At 41.7% G+C, this 24,973-nt stretch overlaps 1 protein-coding gene across 1 annotated transcript in view; it reads left to right on the top strand.

Moving 5' to 3' along the window:
• The first annotated feature begins 4,555 nt into the window (after positions 1-4,555).
• itga4 (integrin alpha 4) overlaps positions 4,556-24,973 on the top strand; it is a 29,121-nt gene continuing 8,703 nt past the window's right edge. Inside the window, exons 1-17 of the mRNA XM_070838169.1 lie at positions 4,556-4,611; positions 13,294-13,562; positions 14,766-14,963; positions 16,030-16,148; positions 17,350-17,450; positions 17,817-17,949; positions 18,802-18,869; positions 19,089-19,221; positions 21,331-21,416; positions 21,723-21,785; positions 21,869-22,009; positions 22,128-22,236; positions 23,282-23,376; positions 23,974-24,064; positions 24,166-24,211; positions 24,488-24,642; positions 24,729-24,883. Coding sequence (XP_070694270.1) covers positions 14,779-14,963; positions 16,030-16,148; positions 17,350-17,450; positions 17,817-17,949; positions 18,802-18,869; positions 19,089-19,221; positions 21,331-21,416; positions 21,723-21,785; positions 21,869-22,009; positions 22,128-22,236; positions 23,282-23,376; positions 23,974-24,064; positions 24,166-24,211; positions 24,488-24,642; positions 24,729-24,883 — 1,680 coding nt within the window. The 5' untranslated portion in view covers positions 4,556-4,611; positions 13,294-13,562; positions 14,766-14,778. The remainder of the gene's footprint in view (positions 4,612-13,293; positions 13,563-14,765; positions 14,964-16,029; positions 16,149-17,349; positions 17,451-17,816; positions 17,950-18,801; positions 18,870-19,088; positions 19,222-21,330; positions 21,417-21,722; positions 21,786-21,868; positions 22,010-22,127; positions 22,237-23,281; positions 23,377-23,973; positions 24,065-24,165; positions 24,212-24,487; positions 24,643-24,728; positions 24,884-24,973) is intronic.

Here is a 24,973-nt window from a genome sequence, read left to right on the forward strand (position 1 = left end):
CACACACACACAGTGACTAAACACCGTCATTGTGTTACATTCATACGTGTTGATGAATCTTCCTGTTGAACGGCAGTATCAGAGTCAGACTGCACCGACCGACCCTCAGAGGGGAAAATGGACCGTGGGCAGGAAGCTCACTTCCCGTGGAGCACAATGGCCGTTGTCCCAGACAGGACGTGACATCATCCTGGAGGACTTCGGGACGGGAAGGAGCTCGTGTGGGTGAAACTCCTGCAGTGAAGTGGAGGACAGAGTCGTATCTGTCAATCCATCATCCATCAGCCGAGGTCAGAGATTCATTGTTGTAGCTCGGCTGATGTTTTGGATCTTTTTGTGTATTCAAATTAATCCTGTTTACATTCTTTTATTCACTGTGTGGACGAGAGGAAGGCTTATGGAAATGGTTTTACAGTTTTTGTAAGGGACTGAACGGCCAATTTTAAATAAATTCTATATTATAAAACAAAGAATGACATGAATAAATGTCTAAATGACTAAAAACAGTACAGTTAAGTCATAAATTATGAAAACAAATCTCATTATTATGAGATTTTCTTAATTTTAACGAGTTCATTTTGATTCAGTTAGAATATTTGGGTTTTTGTACGTTTAATGTTTTGTTTAACACCTTTTTATTTTGTAACGTCGATTTTTAAGATGGTGATGATGTCACCAGTGACCGCCCCTCCTCAGCCAATCGCAGGCCTCCCTCATCTCTTAGCGAACCCGACGTAAAACGAATCATCCAACTACCTGCTAACGTAAATAAATACAGACGGAAAACATCTAACTTCTTCTTTTATTACAGTAGTGAGGATACGGATGCTGCCTTGCTAGCCGGCTAACTAGCTAGCGTGAAGCTAACTGATGTGCTCCCTTAATTAAAAAGTGCAAAAAACTTTCCAGAGAATCAAATTAAATAGATTCTTTTCCTTTTATTCTGTTTTCAGAGTCTAAATTTAGCACAGATTTTTTCCTGTTGTTGCCCATATTCGTTGAAATCAGTCATAACATGAATATTTACATTATATTGGGTAACGTACAATAACAACTTGTTATTGAAATTATAAATTAAACAGCAGAAGGAAGAAAAGTGCTTATCGATACCAGATTTCTTGTGTGAACAGCAGCATTTCTGCTTTTATTACTAAGCAATATTTGATGTTTTCTGTTCTCTTTTTAATGGGAACTACAAAGTAAAAGTTATTTTCTATATTTCAGATTTCTTCCTCTAGATACAAATAGTACTGGAAAAAAAACAGAAGTAAATTAATTGTTTATTCAATATTTATCAGTTTTTGGTCTGTTTAGCCATATAATTTAATTTTTTTTATTTTAAATTCATTATCAGAAGCATGGAGGAGGAAACACAGGCTGACCAATCACAGCTCTCCTGCTCTCCACGAGGTATCCTGCAGCTCTGGTGTGTTGTTACAGGTTTGTGCTGCAGAGTCTCCACACCAGCGTGACACAGTAGGAGCATAAATCCAGCTGCGTTTAGTTAAATGTGTGACGGCTGGTGCATCATTGTCTGAACTGTAAAAATAACCGACAGAAGGCAGAAACACACCAGACTGCACAGTTATCACACTTTAACGACTGAGAAGCTTGTTCGCGATGGTTCCTAAACCTTTTCACACTGTTAAACAAATTTACTTTTCAAATTAGTAGTTTTATCCTGCTGATGGGGCGTGAGATCAGTTTTAGATGGCAGATACAAACGGCACTATTTTGTTGTCAGCTTTCATGGACTTCTCCGTCTCTTCATGTCTGACTAAAGCTGTAACAGACACCTTTTGTCTGAATGGCAGAAAGATACTGAAGCTGGTAGATGAAGCTGATGATATTACAGAGTCGACGCCTGAAAAGAGCTTTTGTTTGGAGCTGGTTGACTTGAACAAGCTGTGATTATGTGACTCAGCTAAATCTCTTTTTTCAAAAATCACATTTTGTTCAATAGATGAACTTATTTGTGAAACTGAGAGCTGTGTTTCACTGTGTGTGTGTGGGGTCACTTCCTCAGTCAGCTGTGTGTGTGTGTCTGTGTCTGTGTGTGTGTGTGTCTGTGTGTGTGTGTGTGTGTGTGTGTGTGTGTCTGTGTCTGTGTGTGTGTCCGAAGGCATCTTCTTCAGTAACAGCTTGTGTTGCCTGTGGGACAACACACATACACACAGTATAACTGCTGCAGGCCTGTAGCTCATTACTGATTCAACATATGGCTACACACACACACACACACACACACACACAGAGTAAACAGTCTAATTCTTCTGATTTTATCGTTAATTACTGTCGTATTGAACGTGAGATGATGTGAACTCTGACCCAGTTTATTTCTGTTGAATTTGGGACTAATTCCTCCTCCATTCTGCGATCAGGTTTCAGTTTTCTGTCAGCAGGAAGCAGAAGGTGCTTCTTCATCTTCTTCATCTATAATAAATTCACCTTATTCAGGATATTGAATGTTTATTGAACAGTTTTCTGTCAACAGCTGCAGGGTTTGCAGTTTTATTCTGGAGGATGTTTTTCTTCTCATCTGAGACGTTTCCTCATTTCTCCAGACTGCTGAGAAGTCCCCGACATTTTAACCTGTTAACTCTATTTATATTTTGGCATTTTGCCACATTTCTGCCCGGTCTGTAACATCCAGTCCTTATCTCTCTAAAGGCCACAACAGAGATGTACAAGGCTCTGTTTACACAGCGCCGCGGGCGGCCATGTTCACATCTGCTGTCGGTGTGTTCGGGCATCTGCAAAATGTCCTTGCAACTCTATGCAGACATGGACACATGACATCATGTGGACCCTCATGGTTATGCAGACATACGTGACATATAATGTGCGCTTAAAGGAATAGTTCAGTAGTTTGGAAAATATGCTAGTTTGCTATCTTGCCAAGAGTTAGATAAGATATTCCTTTATTAGTCCCACGACGGGAAAATGTACAATATTACAGCAGACACGAGGTGATATAAAAGAATATAGATATATAGATAGAGAGATATAGAGATAGAGGAAGTATAAAAAAATAGAAACACTATAGTGTACAAGTGGGAGATATTACAAAGTATTGCACATTGTGAGGTGAGATTGAATAGATGTATTGCACAGTTGGTGTACATTATGGTGCTGTTGTCAGTTTTGGTGCAGATAGCAAGATCAACAGCACTCATATGTGTCTGTTAAATATGAAGCTACAACAGCTTAGCTTATCTTAGCTTAGCTTAGCGTAAAGACTGGAAATGGTGGCAGCTGTATATCCAAATAAAACATATCTTGTTTGTTTGGTCAGAACAGATTTTAAATACTTAAGTAATTTAACTCTATGCTACTTTATACTTCTACTCTCCCGTAGAAGAACTTGTTAAGCTCCCATATGGTTCTTTAGAGGTTCTCTAATGGTTCTTCAGCATCGTTTACTTTAGTTGGGTAACAGTTTTCAGGTGCTCTGTAGCACCTGTGTGTCAGTGCACGACAGGAACCTCGTAAAGCGCTTTAGATAGAAGTGCTGTATATTAGGGACGTGCACCACGAGCGTCTTGATGCTTTGGTCACGATCCGATAAATCAAAGATGCATATGAAGTTGCTACCAATGCGACACTATACGATTGATCCCTATTGTGATGCAATGCGATTTGATACAGTTCGATTCAACACAATGCGTTTCAGTGTGATACTACATGATATAAAACACTTTGCACTTCAACATGATGGAGAGTCTGATTTTAGTTCTTAGACAAACAAATGAAGAACTGACAAAGTTACATTTTACTTGCACGACATGTCTTTAAACACAAATGACCTCATTTTGGAAAACATTTGTGTACAATAAAACATGTTTATAGCTGAGATCTGAACCTTTGATTTGCTGCTGGTTATAATCTTCTAATATAAATGTTGCCAAAGACATTCAAGAGTGAAAACTGTTCCAGCCAACCCCTGCTGTCAACATGCCTATCCATCTCATATCATGCCCGACGTCAGTGCACCAAAGTATAGTAGTCCCTCTTATTGAATTAATTTGCTGATACTCAAACTTTTCTGTGGATATCACTTTTTAAGCGTTGGACAGACGGATGGATGCAGGCACACACACAACCGAACACATGGTTCCCTCTTGGCTTGGCCGCGACTATAAATCGTATTTTATCGATTTGCAAAGATTTTAGAAATGATGTAATGTGAGTTCATCCCAAATTGTATCCAGTCCGGTTTCTACCAGTGTATCGATGCGACTCTTTTTAAACTAACCATTCCTACTGTATAAGTATATAACCATTCCTTTAATTTCTGCTGAGTATGTCTGGTGTGAGTGTTGAGTGAGTGCGGTCACAAGTGAGACAGGTCACGCTGCAGTCGAGCGAATCGAGGTGTGAATTGGCGTGAAGCCACCTGTGGAGGATGTGAGGACACGGTGTCGGACTCTCGCCTTTCCACCACCAGGGTGAACGTCTCTCTCCGCCTGCACCGTCTCCTCTGTGGCCTCGTGTTCACTGACGGCAGCCGATGAGGTTCGACACCACAGCTGCTCGTTTCCTCGCTCGTCTTGTCCACGGGAAACGATGACTTTTGCTTAGAGAAACCCAGAGGAAACATACTTGCAAGCTGTGAGTAATTGTGAGTGTGAGATGGTTCAGCTAGTTATTGCAATCTCACACACACACACACTCACACACACACACACACACAGAGGCCTGATGGAACCAATTAGCAGACGTTATCATGGCCTGGAGACGTCACAAGCTGTTCAGACACCCCCCTTCCTCCCCTCCTCCCCCCTGGGGGTCTCTGTGTGTGTGTGTGTGTGTGTGTGTGTGTCATGGCACATACATCACTGCTAAAATATTTACAGTCCTCTGTGTTTTACAGTTTATATTACTGACCTACATTCATCTGTGTGTGTGTGTGTGTGTGCCTGATGTCATGGCTAACTGTCCGTGAGCTCAGCCGCAGGAACACGTCCATATAAGGCTGCAGACGCACACAGACCTTCTGTGTGTGTGTGTGTGTGTGTGTGTGTGTGTGTGTCCTCATGTTTAAAATGAAACCGTTTTCTCTCCGTGATCTGATCTGTGCGTGTAAATAGCGCCTGTTTACCGCTGTTGCCAGGAAACGACGTCACCATCTGTTTTTTGACGTACGCAGGTAACGTTCAGAGCAGCTTTACCTCCTCAGGAAACTCAGAGGCCTCGGTGTTAGTCAGCGGGTTTCATCAAAAGTGGATAAAACTTTTGTTGAGAACGTTTTAACTTCTCACCGTCCTGATTGGTGCAACAATAAATGATCAGGACTGTATCAATGCTGAGCAAAATAATGGGCGAACCCCAAAAAAGCCCTCGACTCAGGGCAGAGGACGAGTCCCTCTAGCAACGAAATACATATAAAAAGTCATCAATTAAACAGCAATCAATTAAACAACTGCAGCTTGTCCAGAATGCAGCAACCATCACATCTTCTCTTAAGCTTTAAGTATTTATTTGCTTGTGCTTTTATTATCTTTTACATGCAATTTTAGTGTTTTTAAAGTTTCTGAATCTTGTTTTTATAGTGTTTCATTTCCCTGTAAAGCACTTTGAGTGGCCTTGTGTCTGATTGGTGCCTTTCCTAATAATAACACTTTACTCACAGAGTTAATAGCTGAGATCAGCTTCCTGTTCAATGAGAAGTGATTGTAGATATTTTCCAATGTCTTAATTTAGAGTTTGATGTCCGCACACAAAGACGAGACACTCTGGTGACAGTCTGTTGGTTTGTTTACTGTCCGTCTGATCATCTGCTTGCGTGTTTCATGACCCGTCTGACCTCTTTTTGGTGACGTCTTTGTCGGTACAATGTTTTTATTGCTGATAGAAGTGAGCCAAGTTGTAATAAACCAGATTTACACTTTAGAAATTCTCTTTCCTCAGAGAATCTTAAGTTTCTTAACTGAATTTCAGTTGTTTCAACATGAAAGAATGACACTGATGCTGTCGTCGTGTATTATTTTGTTTAGTGACACATCGTGAAGTGTGTAAATACACTCATTAGTGCAGGGATTCCTAAAGTGTGGTGCGTGCTCCCCGGGGAATGCGTGAGCGGCCTGTAGAAGAGAAACATAACGGCGGTGTAACGGCCTGTGCCAATATATCATCTTTTTGTCTTGCAGAGGAGCTCTAGCAGGCGGCTGGGGAGCGCTGGGACGAAGCGCTTGGGCGGTGAGAGGGAAAAAACACCATATGTGGGTTTGGTTTCTATGACAACATAACCATATCCATATCTGTCCTACTGTTAGTAAAAAAAAAAAAAAAAAAAGCAGCGTCAAACAACTTGATAGAAATAGATAGTAAAAAGCAGAGAGCTGCTACTAGTCTGTCATATAATGGTGGTGATATGTTGCCAAAAACACAAATAAAATGTGATGAAGATATGACAGCATTTACTCCATTCATCCTTCTCTCATCTCGGACATGAGCGTGTGTCCTCTCCCGTCCTCTTTGGTCTTTAAAAGCGGCTTGTGTGCGACTTTGTCCCAATTTAGTTTCATTCAGATGTCAAGAGCACATTGTTGTGATCTCATGGGGGTTTTTGCAGTGTGTCCTGATTATTTGTGCTAATTATTGCATATGTACTGTATATAATATGTATATATGTCGTGCTTATAAGACATCTAAGGAAAGTACACAATATTTCAGTCAGTCAGACACCACAGTCAATGCGTTCTTTAGTTCTCTATATACAGATCCCATTCATCAAAATCTGCACATAACTGGCGGAAAGGACTCCTGAAGCCATGGAGTGAACTCTCAGGGTAAATTCCCCTGCAGCTCCACTGGTCTGCCTCTTCTCGGGTAGCCTGTGGATAAACAAAAACACATTCCTCATCAGATGACCCCCCACCACCACCACCACCCGTGGACTACATCTATTTCTATGAAGCCCCAGCAGCTGATTTCACTTGTCAATCAACACAATTATGAAGATGATTTCTTCAAAAAGGGTTTGCTTCTGCTTCTGTGTCTTGATATGTAGCTAATTAGCTAAAGTCGCAACAAGACACGCCGATTTACCAAAGTCTAAAAAAACATCAGATCAACTTATAGTAACATATGGACCTCAGTCGAAAATCATATTTAACAACAAACAAGTCAGAAAAACAGACAAGTACTGATACAAATACAAAATACTGGAACCTGTATATGGTCATCTCATAGTTGTGCTGTGTTAGTGTACTGAGATGAATAGCTATGCTAAGCTAATGGGGATCTTAAACAAACACACAATAATTTAACTTACTATTATAATTTTTTACTACTGTGTGGTTCTTATTCTATCAAGGCAAATTAACAACATATTTCTGACTTTTACCATAAACATGCAGAACCACTTCCAGTTTCCAAACTGGATGAAATTGTACTAAATGCTAAAACGGCGTGACGGCTGGACATCCAAACTTGAGGGTCGCAGCCAGCAGCCAATCACAGACAAGTATTTCCTGTTACAGTGGTACAGCGAGGGATGCTTTACTTAAAGGAAACATGAAGGGACATTTTGAAATATCGTGTAGTCAGTAGGTCTGTGTGTGTGTGTGTGTGTGTGTGTATACAGAGGAATAAACGGTAATTTCCGTCCATTTTCAGTAATGTCAGCAGCCCCGCCCACCTCGTCCATCCTGTCCCTCCCTGTCTCCTCCTGACCCCGATACAGCCTCTTCGTCACACACACACACACACACACACACACACACACACACACACACAGACAAACAACCCCACTCTGAGATCAAAGCCCCGTATCTGATCAGACTGATCTGTGATCATTAGATGTGACTGTAGCAGGGATCAGCTGTGCATTAGCATACCACAGATAACAGACCTGTGATCTGTTTGTTCGTCCGTTTGATGGTTTAAAGATATTCCTTTATTAGTCCCATTTACGACGTCACAGCAGTGCAACAATACAAACAGTAAATAATAACCTAGTGGACAGTGATATAAACAGGAGGAGAAATAAAAATATGTACAGTTTAGACGAGAGGAAGTATAAAATTAGAAACGGTATACACAGGGGGAATATAAAAAAGAAGGGAGATATAAAAAAAAAAAAGTATTATGAAGTGAGGTTTGATTTTGTTTTGGTTTATTTTATTAAATCTTGTAGTCGCACTTGGTTGTAAATTAAATTGTCAATGTGTCACCCCCGACACGTTAGTAACCACTTAACTAACCCAATTTTATAAAATTAGACAACTTTTTTCTTTTGAGTAAACATCAAAACTCTAGAAAAGATAATTAAACAGACGTAAAAATAAACTATACAGCTGACAAACTGCAGCAAACTGGAAGAATTTAAAATCTAAATCTTAATCTAAATTCTGCTAAAGCAAATTAAACAACTACACTGAAGAAAACTAATAATAAATAATAAATGAAACTAAAAATAACAACAGTAACCAACTGATTTACATGGAAAAAATCAATTCTACTAAAGTAAACAACTATAACAAGTAAGTACTCTAGTAAATTAAAATAAGATAAAACACAAACTAAAGTAAATTCATCAACTAAAAGAAACTGACCTTTAGGAGGATAAATAAACTAAAATAAACAAACTACACTAAACCAAACCAGAATATAGATAAACTAAGTTAAACTCTGTTATCTGCAGAAAGGAAACATTTAAAATGTTTAGAAAATCACTGAAGTCCGTTTTGTTGCCTCTAACAGTGTTCAGTGTTTAAATAAATAGAGACTTTACTCTGAAGTAACTTCTGTTGTTTCCTGTTCTCTGATTTTGTCTTTCAGTGTCACATCATATGTGTGTGTGTGTTTGTGTTTCTGTTGTCATGACGACGTCGCCACCATTATAAAAGTATTTGAGAGAAGCTGCTGAACGCTTGGCTGCTGCAGTGAGGAAGTTTGCTTTCTTGATGTCACACATCAGCATTTCAGGAAATCGTTGAACGAGGGAGGAAGAAAAAAAAAAAAGCAGATTCAATGTGCAGCCAAACAGTCGAGTTTTCATATTCGTCTGACTGATCAAATGCATCCCCTCCTGACCTCTGTTGACAACAAAGACCAGCTGATAAAATGCACGTACGCTCAGTGTGTCGTTATTGTTGTTTGTGGTGGTATCCTGGTGTAATGAAGCACAGGGACATGACGAAGACGGCTCATAAACCACCTCTGCAACTGGTTAGAAAACATGAGATGAAAACAATAGCCAATAATCTAGAAAAGAAGAATAAAAAGAGGTGTGGCTCTGAGGAACACGTCTATTATAGTGTGGACGGAGGGCTAAAATCTGAAATGGTTTAGTGTTTAGATGTTCCTCCAGGATGTGTTAACACTTTAGGATCTTAATACTTCCTCCAGTCAGTCTCCTCCTGCTCTCTGTGATCACCACTACTGTGTTTTAATACAGCCGATTTCACAATAAAGCTCTGTTTCCACGTTTACATTTCCACAACTAGTCGAGTATGAAATGGCGTTTTAAAATTCATACTTGTGCTTGACAACCTTTCAGAAAAGCTCAATTTCGCGGGAGGAAAACGCCTATTTAAGTCCGGACGGAGAGGGCTGAGAGATAAACGGGTGATAAAATTTTAACTGGTTTGGTTTGGATGTTTTTCCGTGAGAAAAAGAAAGAGAGAGAGAGAAATGAAAGAGAACAGAGGAAGCGTCAGAGCTGCGGGTTGCCATCTGAAGCAAACATGCACACTCAATTAGCACATGATGAGTGCATGACTGACAATACAGCTGCTGCTTCCTATGTGTGTGATTGATGGAGATGAACCGCTCACACTGGTCTGAACTGGTCTAACTGGCGTCTTTCCGGGATACATTATGCTTTCAATCCTTTTAGAGTGGAAAACAGAGAAAAAAAAATAACTCTGGACTCCCTGCAGCAGTTTATCTGCTTCACATCTCCTGTCCTCCCATCTATCTACTGTCTGCTTTGACCTCTGACCTCCTAATTGCTGGCCGAGCGGAGGTTCACAGTGACCTCAGTGGGACCATCACACAGCTAAAGGGATGCTTTCAGTCATCTCACGAGCTGGACGGCAGTCTGTGTGAACCACAGTATCAACGTTTTAACTTACTATGATGATGTAAATGTTGACTGACAGCGTAATGGGTGTAGAATAAAGACACCATCTGAGTTTAGACTGGTTAACTTTGTAATTTTGTCATGATCTTTGTATCAACCCATTGCTTACTTATTAATACAACCAGATGTTTTACACTGTCTTCATGATGGTACTGAGATCAGGATTTTTTTAGTACAAATTGGGATTTTTAAATTTTTGTTCTTGCTTTGGACAGTTAGCCTGGCTGCTAGCAGTAGCGTTAGCCGTTAGCAACATGGCATTGTTTCTAAATAACACAACCTCCTTACTTACAACAAGATGTTTTACTGTGTTTATTGTAGTACTGAGATCAGACTGTCAAGCACAAGTTGTGTTTTTTCCTTTTGTTCTTGCTTTGGACAGTAGCCAGGCTGCTAGCATTAGCCGTTAGCAACATGGCATTGTTTTTTACTTGATCAGTAAATAATACACCTTTCTTACTTACTAATGCAACCAGGTGTTTCACCTGCCTTTATTGTGGTAATGAGATGAGGCTTTCTGGTTCAAATTGAGATTTTTATGGGTTTTTTTCTTGCTTTTGACATTAGCCAGGCTGCTAACAGTACTGTTAGCCATTAGCAAGATGGCATTCTTTCTACTTGATCCGTAAATCAAGTAGATCTGCAACCAGATGTTTTACTCTGTCTTACTCGTAGCACCTGAGATCAGGGTTTGTAGTTCAAAGTAGGATTTTTACAGGGTATTTTGTTTCTTGCATTGGACAGTAGCCAGGCTGCTGTTAGCCACGGGCCTTTTTCACAGAGGACATTTTGCTTTGGAAAACACAGTTGGAGAATCACAGGTGTCGATAATCAAATGAATGATGGCTGAATTCCATTTAGCTGCTTCAGTTTCGGGATGCTGGCGTTGTGCAGGCCGGCTCACTGTCACAGCTTACTGGGACAGAGCCGTCGTTTAATGTTATTAGCAACACTCGTGCTGTTGCTGTCAAAATGTCTAATGTGAAAAAGGCCACACTGTTTTCTGACACTGAGACAAATACAAAGTCTAAATAGTCTTTCTCTCATCTCTGTTTCTGTTTTAGATATAATGTCACTCATAATGTGTCTAAATACTTGGGAAGTCTCATTAATATTTGCCTCATTAATATTTAGAAATTTAAATTAATACCAGAGCCAAGGAAAAAATCCTGCAGTGTGACTGGATCACAGATTTCCGTTAAAACCATCGTCTCTCAGGATATAATCAGCCAATCTTTGATCCTGTGGTCAGGGAACATGTTATAAGAGACTCCTGGTGTTTTGGTATCACACAATAACGCGCTCAGAGGAGGAAACACGACTCTGTTTGGTGTCGTGGTTTTTTTTTTTAACCACATAAGGACTGTGTGGGAGGGTGGGAACAGTAGCTGGTCAGATTCCAACATAATAACTGCAGGGTCATTAACAGGAAATACCAACAAACACACCAAGTGAATGTTTATGTGTGTGTGTGTAGCACATAGTTCCTGTCCGACATTCGCCCAAACAGTCTGTTGGCTCCACAACTGCCTTTCTGTCTGGACCCATTGTTATCAGAATGGTTAAAGTCTGAATGATACTTCATGTAGAAGATGTTGAAGTATTTTCTCTGCTGATCAGGACAAGCTCAGGACAAACCTGAGTGATGAATCACAGAGTGGTTTGAGTTCCTCAGTGACTCTTCCAGGACAAATTTCCCCTGAACAACTGAACACAGTTAACACAGTAATCACTTCAAGCTCCAAACTACTTCTAAAGTCATTGTTTATAGTAACACTGGATTAAACCAGTCTGATTCAAACAGAGCAGCTCTTCTGTCTTATTCATCTTTGGTGCATATTTACACAGAACCAACTACCAGTACAGAAGAACTGAAGCTCCCTAGTGGACGTGTACGTGTATATGTGCATTACATATTGTTGGTTGTTATTATTTTCACCTTCTTGTATATATTTCATATTTAAATGTTTATTTTTTATCTTCCTTTGTTCAGCTTTATTGTTCTTTGGGCAACTGTAACAATTTTTGGTTTGCTTTTGGTTGTTACTCAAGAACGTCTTGAACTATTTGGATACAAGTAATTTGCATCTGTCCTCTACTTGTAAACAGTCCTCAAATGTTTCTACAAGCTATATTAGTCACGATATTGAATTAAAACACAATCAATCAATCAGTCAAATCTTTATTTATAAAGATCAAATGGAGCAGGTCAGGACCAAACTCCTTAATTAGGTGACACCCAAACATTCCGGAATTCAAAATGAAGGATTCTAGAATCCCTGCGTGAGCAGTAACTAGGCAACGGTGACAGGTAGAACCCTCAGAACACTAGAAGTCAGATGTTAAAAGATTCGCCCGTTGAGTTTGGCTCCAGTTTCCTGCAGAGACGGCTTCAGCGAAAGTGTCTGTGAAGGGGAAGCTCAGCACTGACGGTCTGTGCTCACGTTCCTGACGGTGTTGGATCAAACATGGAGTCACCCAGCCGGAGTCTGGAAGCTCTACGACACGACTCGACGCGCTACACAGAGCTGACTGGTACAGTTTGAGATGTTACAACTGCCCCTTGTTACAGTTGCCCCCAGTCTGCCCCTCTGTCTATTTCTGTGTACTGAGAGCATCTTTGATCAGGAGTCACACTGCCTGTAACGTATATTCATGAAAAGCCAGTTCTGATTCTTAGTGGCTGGTTTTCACATCTGTAACATCTGCAGAGTCGAGCTGAGCTGGTGTTCATGTTGTTTGTGTGTATGTGTGTGTGTGTGTGTGTGTGTTTAGCGTTCAGACAGTTAAAACAAATTACAGTCACACCAACCCCATTCACACTGTAGTGATAACTGAGGAGGAAACACACACACACACACACACACACACACACACACACACACACACACACACACACACACACACACACACTGAAACACACTCACACTCGCCTAAGCGACTTTAAGCGGACATTGCGGAGGTGGAGAGGAAACACCGTTACACACACACACACTGAAACACACACATACACCCAAACACACCCACTCACACACACACACGTACTCGCGCGCAAAGCGAGGGAGGGAGGGTCTCCGCGCGCTCAGCCCTCAGTTTCATTGACTTCACCTCAAACTCAGATGAACTTTAGTTTTTGCTCTTTTTCTTTTTCCCTCCTCGGTTTCTTTCCCTCCTCCGTTTTTCTTTCTCCGGTTTCTTCTCAGCACTTTTCTGTCTGTCCGGAGCCTCGTGCGCTTCCTCTCGAGCCGGTTTTACGCACGAGCTGGTTTAACGGAGCAACAGGAGGTTTCACACCGGGAGCAGGTCGGATTTACCGGGAGACCCGAGAGACTCACCGCGGCCCCATGAGCCCGGCTGCCCGGTACTGATCCAGCATCTGGACGGTACCGACTGGACTCGCTGTCTGACCCGGGATATCTGCGGTCTGTTCCGGGATATCTACCATCTGACCCGGGATATTCATCACTGAACGGTACCGTTAACCATTAGATAATTACTGACCGACAGTTTTCGGTCATAAAAACACTGAATTAAAGTGTTAAATTAATGTTTTAAACTGTATGTTGGTCACATTAAGAAAGAAGATACAAGTAAATATATGGTGATTTTTAAGAATATTTAAACGTCTATTGATGAATCAAGATTAATCCGTTAATATTAATTAATATTAATATTTAGTATAAAAATGGCCCTCAAATCTTTTACTTCACTTAAACTAAACTAAAAATGCCAGTAAATCAAACTTTTAATAGGCTGATTTAAAAATATTAAGAGTTCAGTGGACACAACTGATTTAATGTGACAGTCTGAGATCTTAATAAGCTAAACTGTAGATTAAGTTTTGAATAATGTGTTTCTCTGTATAGAAAGTGCACTTATAGCTCTTATAGGTGCGGCCGAAGTGCTTCTGAAATGAAAAGAAAACTCCACGAAATGTAAAAACAAAATGTTCTATTACAACAAAAAGAAAAAGAAGTTAACTGGTCAGTATTTTGGGTAAAAAAAAAAAAAAGCGTATTTAGCTTTTTCGCTCACATTTAAATAAAGTGTTGTTCGATATGAAGCAGATAGTTAGCTTAGCTTAGCATAAAGAGTGTAAACAAGGGGAAACAGCTAGCATGGCTCTCTCACTAATTAACACAGTTCAACTAATTTTATCACGATTGTTTAACTTAAGTGCAAAGACAACAACTTTTACAGTTTTATCAAGTTTACGTTTCGGGCTATTGGCTAGCATGTGTGGCTAGGAGCTGTTGCCAGGCAACCAGCCAGATCAGGAAGTTGTTTTTATGCTTCATTATTTTTGTACAGAACTTTATTTAACGTCTTCATTAGTGGGTTTTAGAGGGTTTTAGACAGAGCTGAGCTAGCTGCTCCCCCCTGCCTCCATTCTTTATGCTAAGCTAAGCTAAGCTAACCTGTAGCCTTGTGTTTTACCATACAACCGTGAAAGTGTCTTCAATATTCTCATCTAACTTTTGGCAAAAAAGTGAATTAGCGTGTTTCCCCAAAATGTTGAAGCGTCTGACGCTGTATGTTTTTCACTGAAGCGCTGAAGCTTCACTGTCGGACAGATTTGGTCTCATTGGGAACTTAATGTCCACAGCGTTTAAAGTGTATTCTGATCTCATGTGTATTGATTGTTATTGATTTGTGGCTCTCTCGTGTCCTGCAGTGTGTCCTCCATCATGCATCGCTCAGTGAGGTGCAGCCTGACACTGAGCCCTGTCCTGGTTCAGGTCCTGGTCCTGGTCCTGGTCGACCCTGCGGCAGGATACAATCTGGATCAGGACCACAGTCTGGAGTTCAGCGGTCATCCCTCCTCCATGTTTGGATACTCGGTCCTGCTGCATCGTCACGGAGCTCACAGCTGGTCTGGATCTATACTGTTCATCTGATATTGATCTGTGATTGAACCTCTGCCGATCTCCTATGCATCCTTTATCGATCCTGTGTTGATCATATATTGATCCTTTATTGATTTATTGTTAATTTGTTTGTCTTATTTTGATCATCTGTTGGAGCTTGTATTGGTTGTCTATTGAGGTACTATTGATCCTCTCTTCCTCTGCTTTCATTGTAATTTGATACCTTCTTGAACTGTTATTGATCCTTTGTTGATCTATGACTGATCTGTTGATCCTCTATTGATTTCCTATTGAGCCTCAGTCCCCTTGCTATTGATCCTCAACTAAACATCAACTCATCTTCTATTGAACCACTGTTGATCAGTTGTCAGTATTTGATTGACAAATGATCTTCTATTTATCTCCTATTCAGCCTATTTTGGCCTAGTATTGATCTTTTATTGACATTTTGCTGTTGGTCTTCCATTGATCTTCTCTTAATCTACTTTGCTGAACTGTTATTGACCCACTATTAATCCTCTATTGACTGTGTTGATCTTCTTTTGAGCCTCTATAGTTATCTACTCTTGAACCTTAGTGGTTCTGCTATTAATCTGCTGTTGATCCTCTACTGATCTGATCTGATTATCTATTAATCCTCTATTGTTGCGTACACTACACCTTCTGTTTCCTCAGATGTTGGGTGTAGTTATGTATTAAGGTACAGATTATTGGAGTATTTACCAGCTTTTATTAGTGTGTTACATTTAACAACATTTCAAAGCATTTTCTGTGTTAATATTGTTGATGATGAATCTCCTCAGTATTGAACTTTGACCCTTAAATGGTAGAAATGAATGACTGCTGCAGAGATCGGTGCATTTAGATAAATGTAATTACGCTCAATCAGCTGCGATCGTCACAGTAGGACTGTGTGTGTGTGTGTGTGTGTGAGTGTGTGCATGCTAATGAGCCAGCTCTTCTTAATGAGAGGGGCTCTTTGAGGCTTCAAACACAGATGCCATTCAGACACTGAACAGGCAGACAGGCAGATCCTGTCTAACTTTCTCTCTCTCTTTCTTTCTCTCTCAGGTTGGTTGTTGGAGCCCCGACAGCAAACTCGTCCTCCAGTTCATCGGTTCGATCTCCAGGAGCTATTTACCGCTGCAGCATCACCCCTGAGTCCCGCCGCTGCCACCACATGCAAGCTGGTGTGTTTCTGTCCGTCTGCGTGTGTCTGTTAAGTCGTCTCTCCAGTATTTGATACCAACATTGTCCTCACATCAAACATGCAAGCGCACACAGAGCAAAAGATAAAGAGTGTTATCTAAAGCATTACCAGTCTTACAAACTGTGACACAACTAACTACTTCAGCATGTAAGCAATTACAATATTCCTTTTTTGTAGCAAAATCTGCCTCGTCTTGTCCTGCCTGGTCTTCATGCTGAGCCAAGCTAAGAGGCTCCACCTAAATACTCAATGGACTGATAAGATAAGATAAGATAAGATAAACCTTTTACTGATTCTCAGCAGGAAATTCAGTTGCTGCAGCAGCACAAGAACAGAAATAAGTACAGTTAAGTATCAACAGTGAGATAAAGAAATAATAGGAGAGATATAAACTAAAATAAGAATAAAATACAAATAGGAAACTATAAAAGAGCACTTGGAGACAGAATTACAATATAACAAGGTCAACAAGGTTCATTAAGAATCTTTACTGTAAAGTCCTGATGGGAAAGCGGAGTAATGTTACATAACTTTAGGAATTTATTTTTCTTGTATTCTCCTCTACAGAAAAACCAAACATCCGCCATCCATCTTCTGTGGCCTGAAATATGCCGACTCCCACGGCACATTTTAGGTCAAAGTTTCTATCAGAATGGCTTGTGCAGCGGCAAATTACGGCCTTTTCTTTGTGCAGCGCCAGACTTTCACAGTCGGTGTGACAGTCTATTGAAGCTGCGTTCAGACTGACACCAGCATGTCGAGTCGTAGAACACAGCTTCCTTCATTTTCACTGGATTGTTGCTGCGGAAAAGTTGATCCTGGCTCAACTTTTTCCCCAAAGTGTGGCATCGTCATCTGGCAACTTGCTGGATTGGCCACTCAGATATGTTTCTTAAGAAACTGTGGGCACGGAGTGAACAATGACTGATGTGCCTTGTTTTTTTTTTTTTTTGGAGGCAATGCTGTTGGTCTGAACACGACTTTACACAGTCATTGTTCAGACATGTTGGTATTTTCACATCCTGGCCACAGAAGGAGTCTTGTCTTGCTCGTGAGGGGGGCTCAGCTAATCAATATTAATCAGCTGGCGCCTTTAGCAGTAAGACACCACTGAATTACCAGAGAAGGCTGCATGTGTGAAGCATTTGAATTAATGTGTGTGTGTGTGTGTGTGTTTGCAGAGGTGCTGAGCTGTGGGAAGACGTGTGAAGCAGAGAGCGATCACCAGTGGCTGGGAGTCAGTCTGTCTAGACAACCGGGAGACAATGGAGGACACATCCTGGTAACACCAGAGCACATTACGTCAATAGATAGATGAAACCGGCCGTGTTTAAGATTTCCACTTGTGAAAGAGGCTTTTTTTCATTTAGTGATGGAGAAAAACTACTCGTAGCTGTCTCCTCACTGTGGCGGTCTCATTTTGTAAACACTTCAGTAATAAATATACAACAGGGCCGGTGATGCTACACACACACACACACACACACACACACACACACACCACACACACAGTGTCTCAGTGAAGGGTCATGGGAATCACGACACTCTGCTGCTAACTTGTGATTGTGCTGTTGTCAGTAATGAGTCCGTGTCACATGTTGTGTGTGTGTGTGTGTGTGTGTGTGTGTGTGTGTGTGTGTGTGTTCAGGCATGTGCTCACCGCTGGAAGAACGTCTTTCACTCAAAAAAAGACAGTCAGAACCACAAGCTGCCTAATGGAGTCTGTTATCGCTACGGCAGCGACCTAACACACGGTCAACCCATCATCCCCTGCTACAGAGGTACACACACACACACACACACACACACACACACACACATCTGAAAGCAACTGAAGTGGGCAGGGCTTTTTTTCTTTTCTTTTTTTTAATGTAATTTCCACCTACTCAAAATGTAACAATGTCCACCTTATTCCCAACCCCATGATACCTTGTATGAATTATGGGAGTGACTTCTGGTTATGTATCGTACCACTAACTTCGGTGGGAATAAATGATGACTGAGTCCAATTGTAGTTTACACAGAACACAGTATTTCATAACATGTCAGCATTATTCATTAGATGACTAATGTTTTACAAGTGCAGTGAAAACGTTGTTTATTTCTTCTAAACTGGCAGTAACTGATTTTCTTGGTCACGTTGAAGAAGTGAAAACGAGCTGTGACCACAACGTTTACATATTATCACCATTTCATAACTTTTTTTCAAACATTTGTGGGTCCGACATCTAAACAATGAGCTGAAAATCTTGACAAAGCTCTGTAAGGAGATGATTCTCTGTAGGTTCATCGCTACGCATGACATTCACATTGTTGTCACATTGTTGTCACATTGTTATCATAAAAATATGAATGATTGTTTGGTCACTGTTGCTGCTACTACTTCTATATCTCCTCCCGTCCGCTGTGACATTGTAAATCGTGGGACTAATAAAAGGAATATTTTATCTTACTGCTAAAATATAGTCCCCTCGTCATTGTCATGTTTTTGAATGTGGGGTCACATCAGGGCCTCACTTCTTTCATTTCCGTGTGTGTGTGAAAGCAGCAGCTGTCTGTCTGCAGGAGTGAAACGTTTTTATCTCGCTTGTTTACACCTTTTCATCGTGTCTGTCTCTGTTTGCCTCTTGCAGACCACCAGAGGAAGTTCGGTGAGGATTATGGGTCATGTCAGGCTGGTATTTCGAACTTCCTGACGGAGGTCAGTAACACAGACGCAACTTCTTCAAGATCCTGTTTGTCCTCACTGTTTCCACCAGCAGAATGAATGTGATCCATCACTGCTGTCTGATTTAAAGTCTGCTCTTTCTTGCTCCTCCCATTTTGTGATATTTAGAGATATGTTAGATGTATGATGGAGATGTAGGTCACATCGTATCGCACAGACTCAGGATTCTGAATCTGCCTCTCTCTCTGTCAGGATCTGATCATCATGGGAGCTCCGGGGACGTCTTATTGGACGGGTTCAGTTCTGGTCTTCAACACGTCCAGCGGAGGGATGTCGGTGTACCTGGACGACAGCACTGAAGCCGTCAGCTTCGGAAGCTACCTGGGTAACTGACACAGCTGCTACCGCTACTGTGCTTGTACCGCTAATACAATACTAGGGTTTAAGGGAGTTCAGCTTTAGCCGCGGTGTGCCAAACTGAACTTTTCCCGCTTCTGCTGCTGCATCACGATAAAACCTTTCCACCGGTGAACCAGCAGGATGCTTCAAATGTGAACCACCTGTAAGAAAGATTAAGCGTTTCTTGTGAGCCGCATAAATGAAGACATCATCAAGATAAACGTCTCTCACCAGGCCATGCTGTCCTGTGCCAGCGTGACTTGAATGACCGTGGTTCTGTGGTTGCTTATCGCTCTTCTCTACATGAGTATTGCCTTTTGAAAGTAGTTCCCCCATGTGTCATTTATCTCGGTTTCAGGTTAAACTCTCACAGCTTAAAAGGAGAATCTGACCTGCAGGAGTCACACATAAATACACACACACACACACACACACACACACAAACAATATAAATTTAAGATTAGAAATAAATACCAAGTGGCTCCTACAAGGCATACGGAGAGCAGAGATACGGGCTGTCGTCACTCAGTCTATGTGTTGAGGAAAGGAGTTTTTAAGATCTTTTTAATACCACGTAGAATTCCATTTAATACCTAAGAGTATTTAGACACCATGATGCCCTGATGATGTCCTCTCAGTATTAGTGCTGAACAGGAAGCTGAGCAGAAAGGTGTGATGTTCTTCAGATGAGTGTGTTTCTCTGCTCTGATTCTAGAGGAGGAAAACGTCTTCGCTGTTCTCACCGAACACATAACACATAAAAAGACCGACCAGCTAGAGATAGCAAGATATCGTCTGTTCAGTAATGCTGTGAGTTAAAGCTTGTAAGTGTGTGTGTGTGTGTGTGTGTGTGTGTGTGTGTGTGCCTGCAGGAGTTTTAAGTCACTCATCAACACAAATCAGCAGGAAGTAACAACATCTAAGAATGAGGTTTGGTTTGAACACATTTTAAAGCTGTGGTTGTGTTTGTTTGACTTTCTCTCACAGCCAAACACTCATGCTCGCACAAACACACACTCACACACTCACACGCACACACACACACACACACACACACACACACTTGTTTTTGGCATGAACTGATATTCATCACGACCACAACCTCTAACCCTAACCAGAAACCAAGCTTTAACCCTTTGTGATGGAAGTTTATCATTAAACCGGATGTGCGATTTATACTTTTAAAATCTCATTTTGACATTTGACAAACATAATGCACACGAGAGAAGATAAAGAACAAAGAGTAAAAACAACAAAACAAGTTGTGGTGTTACGAGGTGTTATGCCACAGAGGCCAGGCACAGTGAGTCGAGTGGAGGTGGCGTTCATCAGATGGAAACGTGTTCTTGCATGTGAAGTGTTGATCTGTGGTGAAGTCCTACTCATGTGAAAGTATCAAGCATAAAAGTACTTGTTCTGCAGAAAGAAATGTCTCCTTAAATACGTGGTTAATAAGTTTTTGGACTAATCTTTGGTATATATTGGTATAGTATAAAACATTTTAAATTTAGTATTTAAAATGTTTGGTCCTCTAACAGTTATTTAAAGGAAATCATGTTTGAGGTTTGTTAGAGCATCTGCAACATGTCAAGGAGCCCCAGCTCCACTCTGCTTTTTGTAAAGGGTCACAAAAGGGCCAATAAGTTTGTGAATCACTGGTCTGATCATGAGAAGCACTGTTGACTCACAGCAAGAAGCTTCCAGGTTTGAATCTGCTGACCAGCTGGTTTGTGGTTTGAACCTGGAGCCTTTGCATGTTCTCCTCGTGCTTGCGTGGGTTTTCTCCTCCTCCCACAGTCCAAAAACATGCAGGTTGGCTTAATTGGTGACTCTAAATTGAACTGTCAGCCCTCTAATTGGCTGGTGACCAGTCCAATCAGGTCAGCGATGCTCAAAGATAAGCGGTATAGACAACAGATGGATGGTTTAATCACGAACAGTGTGCTGTATAAAAGTATCGTATGTATTTTATGTAAAATCTTAATCTGAAAAGTAACGAGTAGCTATAGCTGCTAAATAAATGTAGTTAATTTCCTCAGTGGAGTAGAAATATGAAGTATTTTGATTTCTGTACTTGTGTGCTGCTGCTGTTCAGGTTACTCTGTCGGAGCAGGTCACTTCCTGAGTCCTGCTACTGTAGAGGTGGTGGGCGGAGCTCCGCAATACAACCAGAAGGGCAAGGTAGGGCCTGTCTGTCTGTCTGTCTGACTGACTTCATGTCTGTCTGTCTGTCTGTCTGCCTGTCTGTCTGTCTGTCTGTCTGTCTGTCTGTCTGTGTAACAACTGCTCTGAAAGTGTGTGTTTGTATTTGTGGACCAGTTTGAGTTACATTGACAGTTTTGTCAGATTTGTGATATAATTTGAGTCATTTTGATGTTTTTGATATTATGTAGTTGTGATGGTTAAAGAGTGTGTGTGTGTGTGTGTGTGTGTGTGTGTGTGTGTGTGTGTGTGTGTGTGTGTGTGTGTGTGTGTGTGTGTGTGTAGGTCTTCATCTTCACGACAGACAACAACATGCTGCGGGTCGTCTCCGAGGTGTCTGGAAAAGAGGTGAGGGGCCACTTAGCATTAGCATCCTCCATTCAGAACAATGGAATACTTAGCACTTAGCTTGTGTGTCTTTGTGTGCCTAGCTGGGGTCTTACTTCGGCTCCAGTGTGTGTGCGGTGGATCTGAACGCCGATGGTTTGTCAGACCTGTTGGTCGGCGCTCCCATGGCAACAGGCGTCACCAGAGAGGAGGGAAGAGTCCATGTGTACATCAACCAGGGTCAGGTGAGCGTGCACACACACACACACACACACACACACACACACACACACACACACACTCTCACTGTCTGTCTTCTGCAAAAAAAGACCTAGTGGGACATGTTTGTCTGTGTTGTCTCAGGCGAAGCTGGTGGAGGCAGAGTTTCAGCTGACTGGCAGTGACGCCTACGCCGCCCGGTTTGGAGAGACCATTGTTGACCTGGGAGACCTGGACGACGACGGTTACCCCGGTAATAACCACACCTGCACAGTCTGACCAATCATCTAGCTGAAAACATTTCAAGTATACACAGCACTGCTAACACTACTGCTGCTAATACCATAACAAATCCTACAATACAGCTTCAGCATTATAATACTACTAGTTCCTTACTCAAGGGCAGCTCATCGGGGGTAATTAGGGATGTGTGGTCTCTTTCTGCTCAGGTTTGCTGCCTCACAATTTACCCTACAATGCTACAAATACTACTACAACACTTTGATGACAGATGCTGCACTGAACAACCAAAAACTGCGTTTTCGTTTTTTCACCAACATCCCCACCAACTCACAACCCCCCACCAACAGCACCAACAGTAACTGCCACTTCCTGATAAGAGAGACAGATCAGATCGGTCGCACGCACGCAGAGTGTGTGTATATATGTGTGTGTGTGTGTGTGTGTGTGTGTGTGTATGTGTGAAGGGTGGAGTGTGTTTTGAGGTTCATTAAAACTGTAATGACAAACTGTTGCAGGCCTGTAACTGAACCTGCCTTCTAATCTGCTACAGCCTTATAAAAGGGTGTGTGTGTGTGTGTGTGTGTGTGTGTGTGTGTGTGTGTGTGTGTGTGTGTGTGTTCCAGTAGCTCCGTCTCTCTGGAGAAGAAATAACTGTTTGACTTTCAGACCTCCACAACTTCAAAAGACTCAGGTTAAATATTAAAGGACCAAGCTGGTGTTTTCTCATGTTTATGTACCAACTACTTTCATCCGGCTGAACATTTTCCAGCTGGTCCGTAGTTTAGAAATACTGAGGTCTCCAACTCACCCTTTACACCCCCCCCCCCCCCCGAGGATCAATTAACAATCGATTTAACAATTTTCAGCAAGTTACAAGTCTCTGAAAGTCTAGTAACTAAAGCAACATAAACCAGTGACTTCCTGCATGAAAGCAAACCAATTTGTATATTAAAGGTTGATGGGTTACTGAATACAGGCAGTAAGGGTCCTCACTAGTGCAGTAATATAAACTTCTATATGTGTGTGTGTGTGTGTGTGTGTGTGTGTGTGTGTAGATGTAGCGGTTGGTGCCCCACAAGAGGACGACCTAAAAGGAGCTGTTTACATTTATAACGGCAGGAAGGAGGGCGTCTCACCAACTCCATCTCAGGTACAAACACCGGCAGCGATCAGACGACCAGTCTGATGATAATACAACACGTCATATCTTGAGCAACATCTCTAATAACTATGATCAATCTCTGTCTGCTCCTCAAGGAGTCTGTGTAGCTGAAAAAGGAGGGGAAAATCAATAAATAGAATATTAGATTCAATATATAGAATAGATAAATATCAGTATTAGTAGATCTAGAAGTTTAGGGATTGAAATGTAGTCGAGAAGAACTCAAAACAAGACCAAATGAACGCTTCCTTTAAGACTCTGATCAAACCGTCATTGTTTATAGGGGACACGGTTCTTGTGTGAGCGTAACCTGTCATTTCTGCCGAACCATGTCATCAAAGTGGGTGTTATTTTTACACTGAAGGTTTTAAATGGCGGGCAGTGAGGACGACGTGGGGCTTTTTCAGGAAACTTATAATACTATCTGATTTAATCCTCTGATTTAATTTTCCTTATGAGGAAAATTAACGTGAAATTTAATCAGGACTGACTTTTTTTCTGATATCCAACATGCTGTGTGTGTGTGTGTGTGTGTGTGTGTGTGTGTGTGTGTGTGTGTGTGTGTGTGTGTGTGTGTGTTTTCAGAGGATTACTGGATCCACACTGGGCCGTGACCTCAGGATGTTCGGCCAGTCGCTGAGCTCTGGCATCGACATGGACGACAATGGCTACCACGGTAAGCTGGGCTGTCAGAGTAACCGCTCCTGTCCCATATTGAACACGTCTGTTCTCCTCAGATGTGCTTTAAACCAGGTTAAACTCCCTCTGTCTCTGCAGACGTGGCGGTCGGTGCGTTCCTCTCGGACGCCGCCGTGGTTCTCAGGTAAAGCTATGCTACATCTTTCTCGTCTAACAGGACCTGCAGATGCTTCAGTTGTAGTTGTCTCCCTTCATAGAAATGCACGGGAACAAAGTTTCCTTATTTAGCTTCCTCATTTTGGCTGATTTGGCAGGAAATAACACGGCAGGGGAAGCAGGACAAGATTGTGAAATCTTTGCTTTGTGGAATAAGATTTCCTAGAAGCAGATTCATGATTGTAAATAATAAAAATCCATCTTCTGTCAGTCAGCGTGCTGTAATAATGTCTCTTAACTGTAGGACCCGTCCGGTGGTTCAGGTGAGAGCATCTCTGACTCTGCCAGAGCAGATCGACCAGCGGGTGGCGCTGTGCCAAGAACACAAGACTCCAACTGTGTGCTTCAATGTAACCGTCTGCTTCAACGTCAGATCCAGACACTTCAAAGGAGCCATAGGTGCTGTAAACCCAGCTGTCCACTGTATGAGGCTCCCGTCTGTGCACGACTTGCGTGCTGACTCTTGATGTTCTTCTCCTCTTCAGATCTTCAATATAACTTGACTTCTGACCTCCTCCATAAGCCATCCTTCCCGCATCGTTTCTATTTCCATGGTAACGGCTCATCCAATAGCACAAGAGGACGTGTGAGAGCACGACCTGGCCAGCTCATATGTAAAACACACGTGGCGTACCAAAAGGTAACACACTCACTCAAAACGGAATAAGGTCACAATGGGTGTAATAGCGAGCTGGATGTGTTAGCCTTAGTGACGCTAACAACTGTTACT

The sequence above is a fragment of the Pempheris klunzingeri genome, chromosome 10 (assembly GCF_042242105.1).
Source record: "Pempheris klunzingeri isolate RE-2024b chromosome 10, fPemKlu1.hap1, whole genome shotgun sequence".
Classification (NCBI taxonomy): domain Eukaryota; kingdom Metazoa; phylum Chordata; class Actinopteri; order Acropomatiformes; family Pempheridae; genus Pempheris; species Pempheris klunzingeri.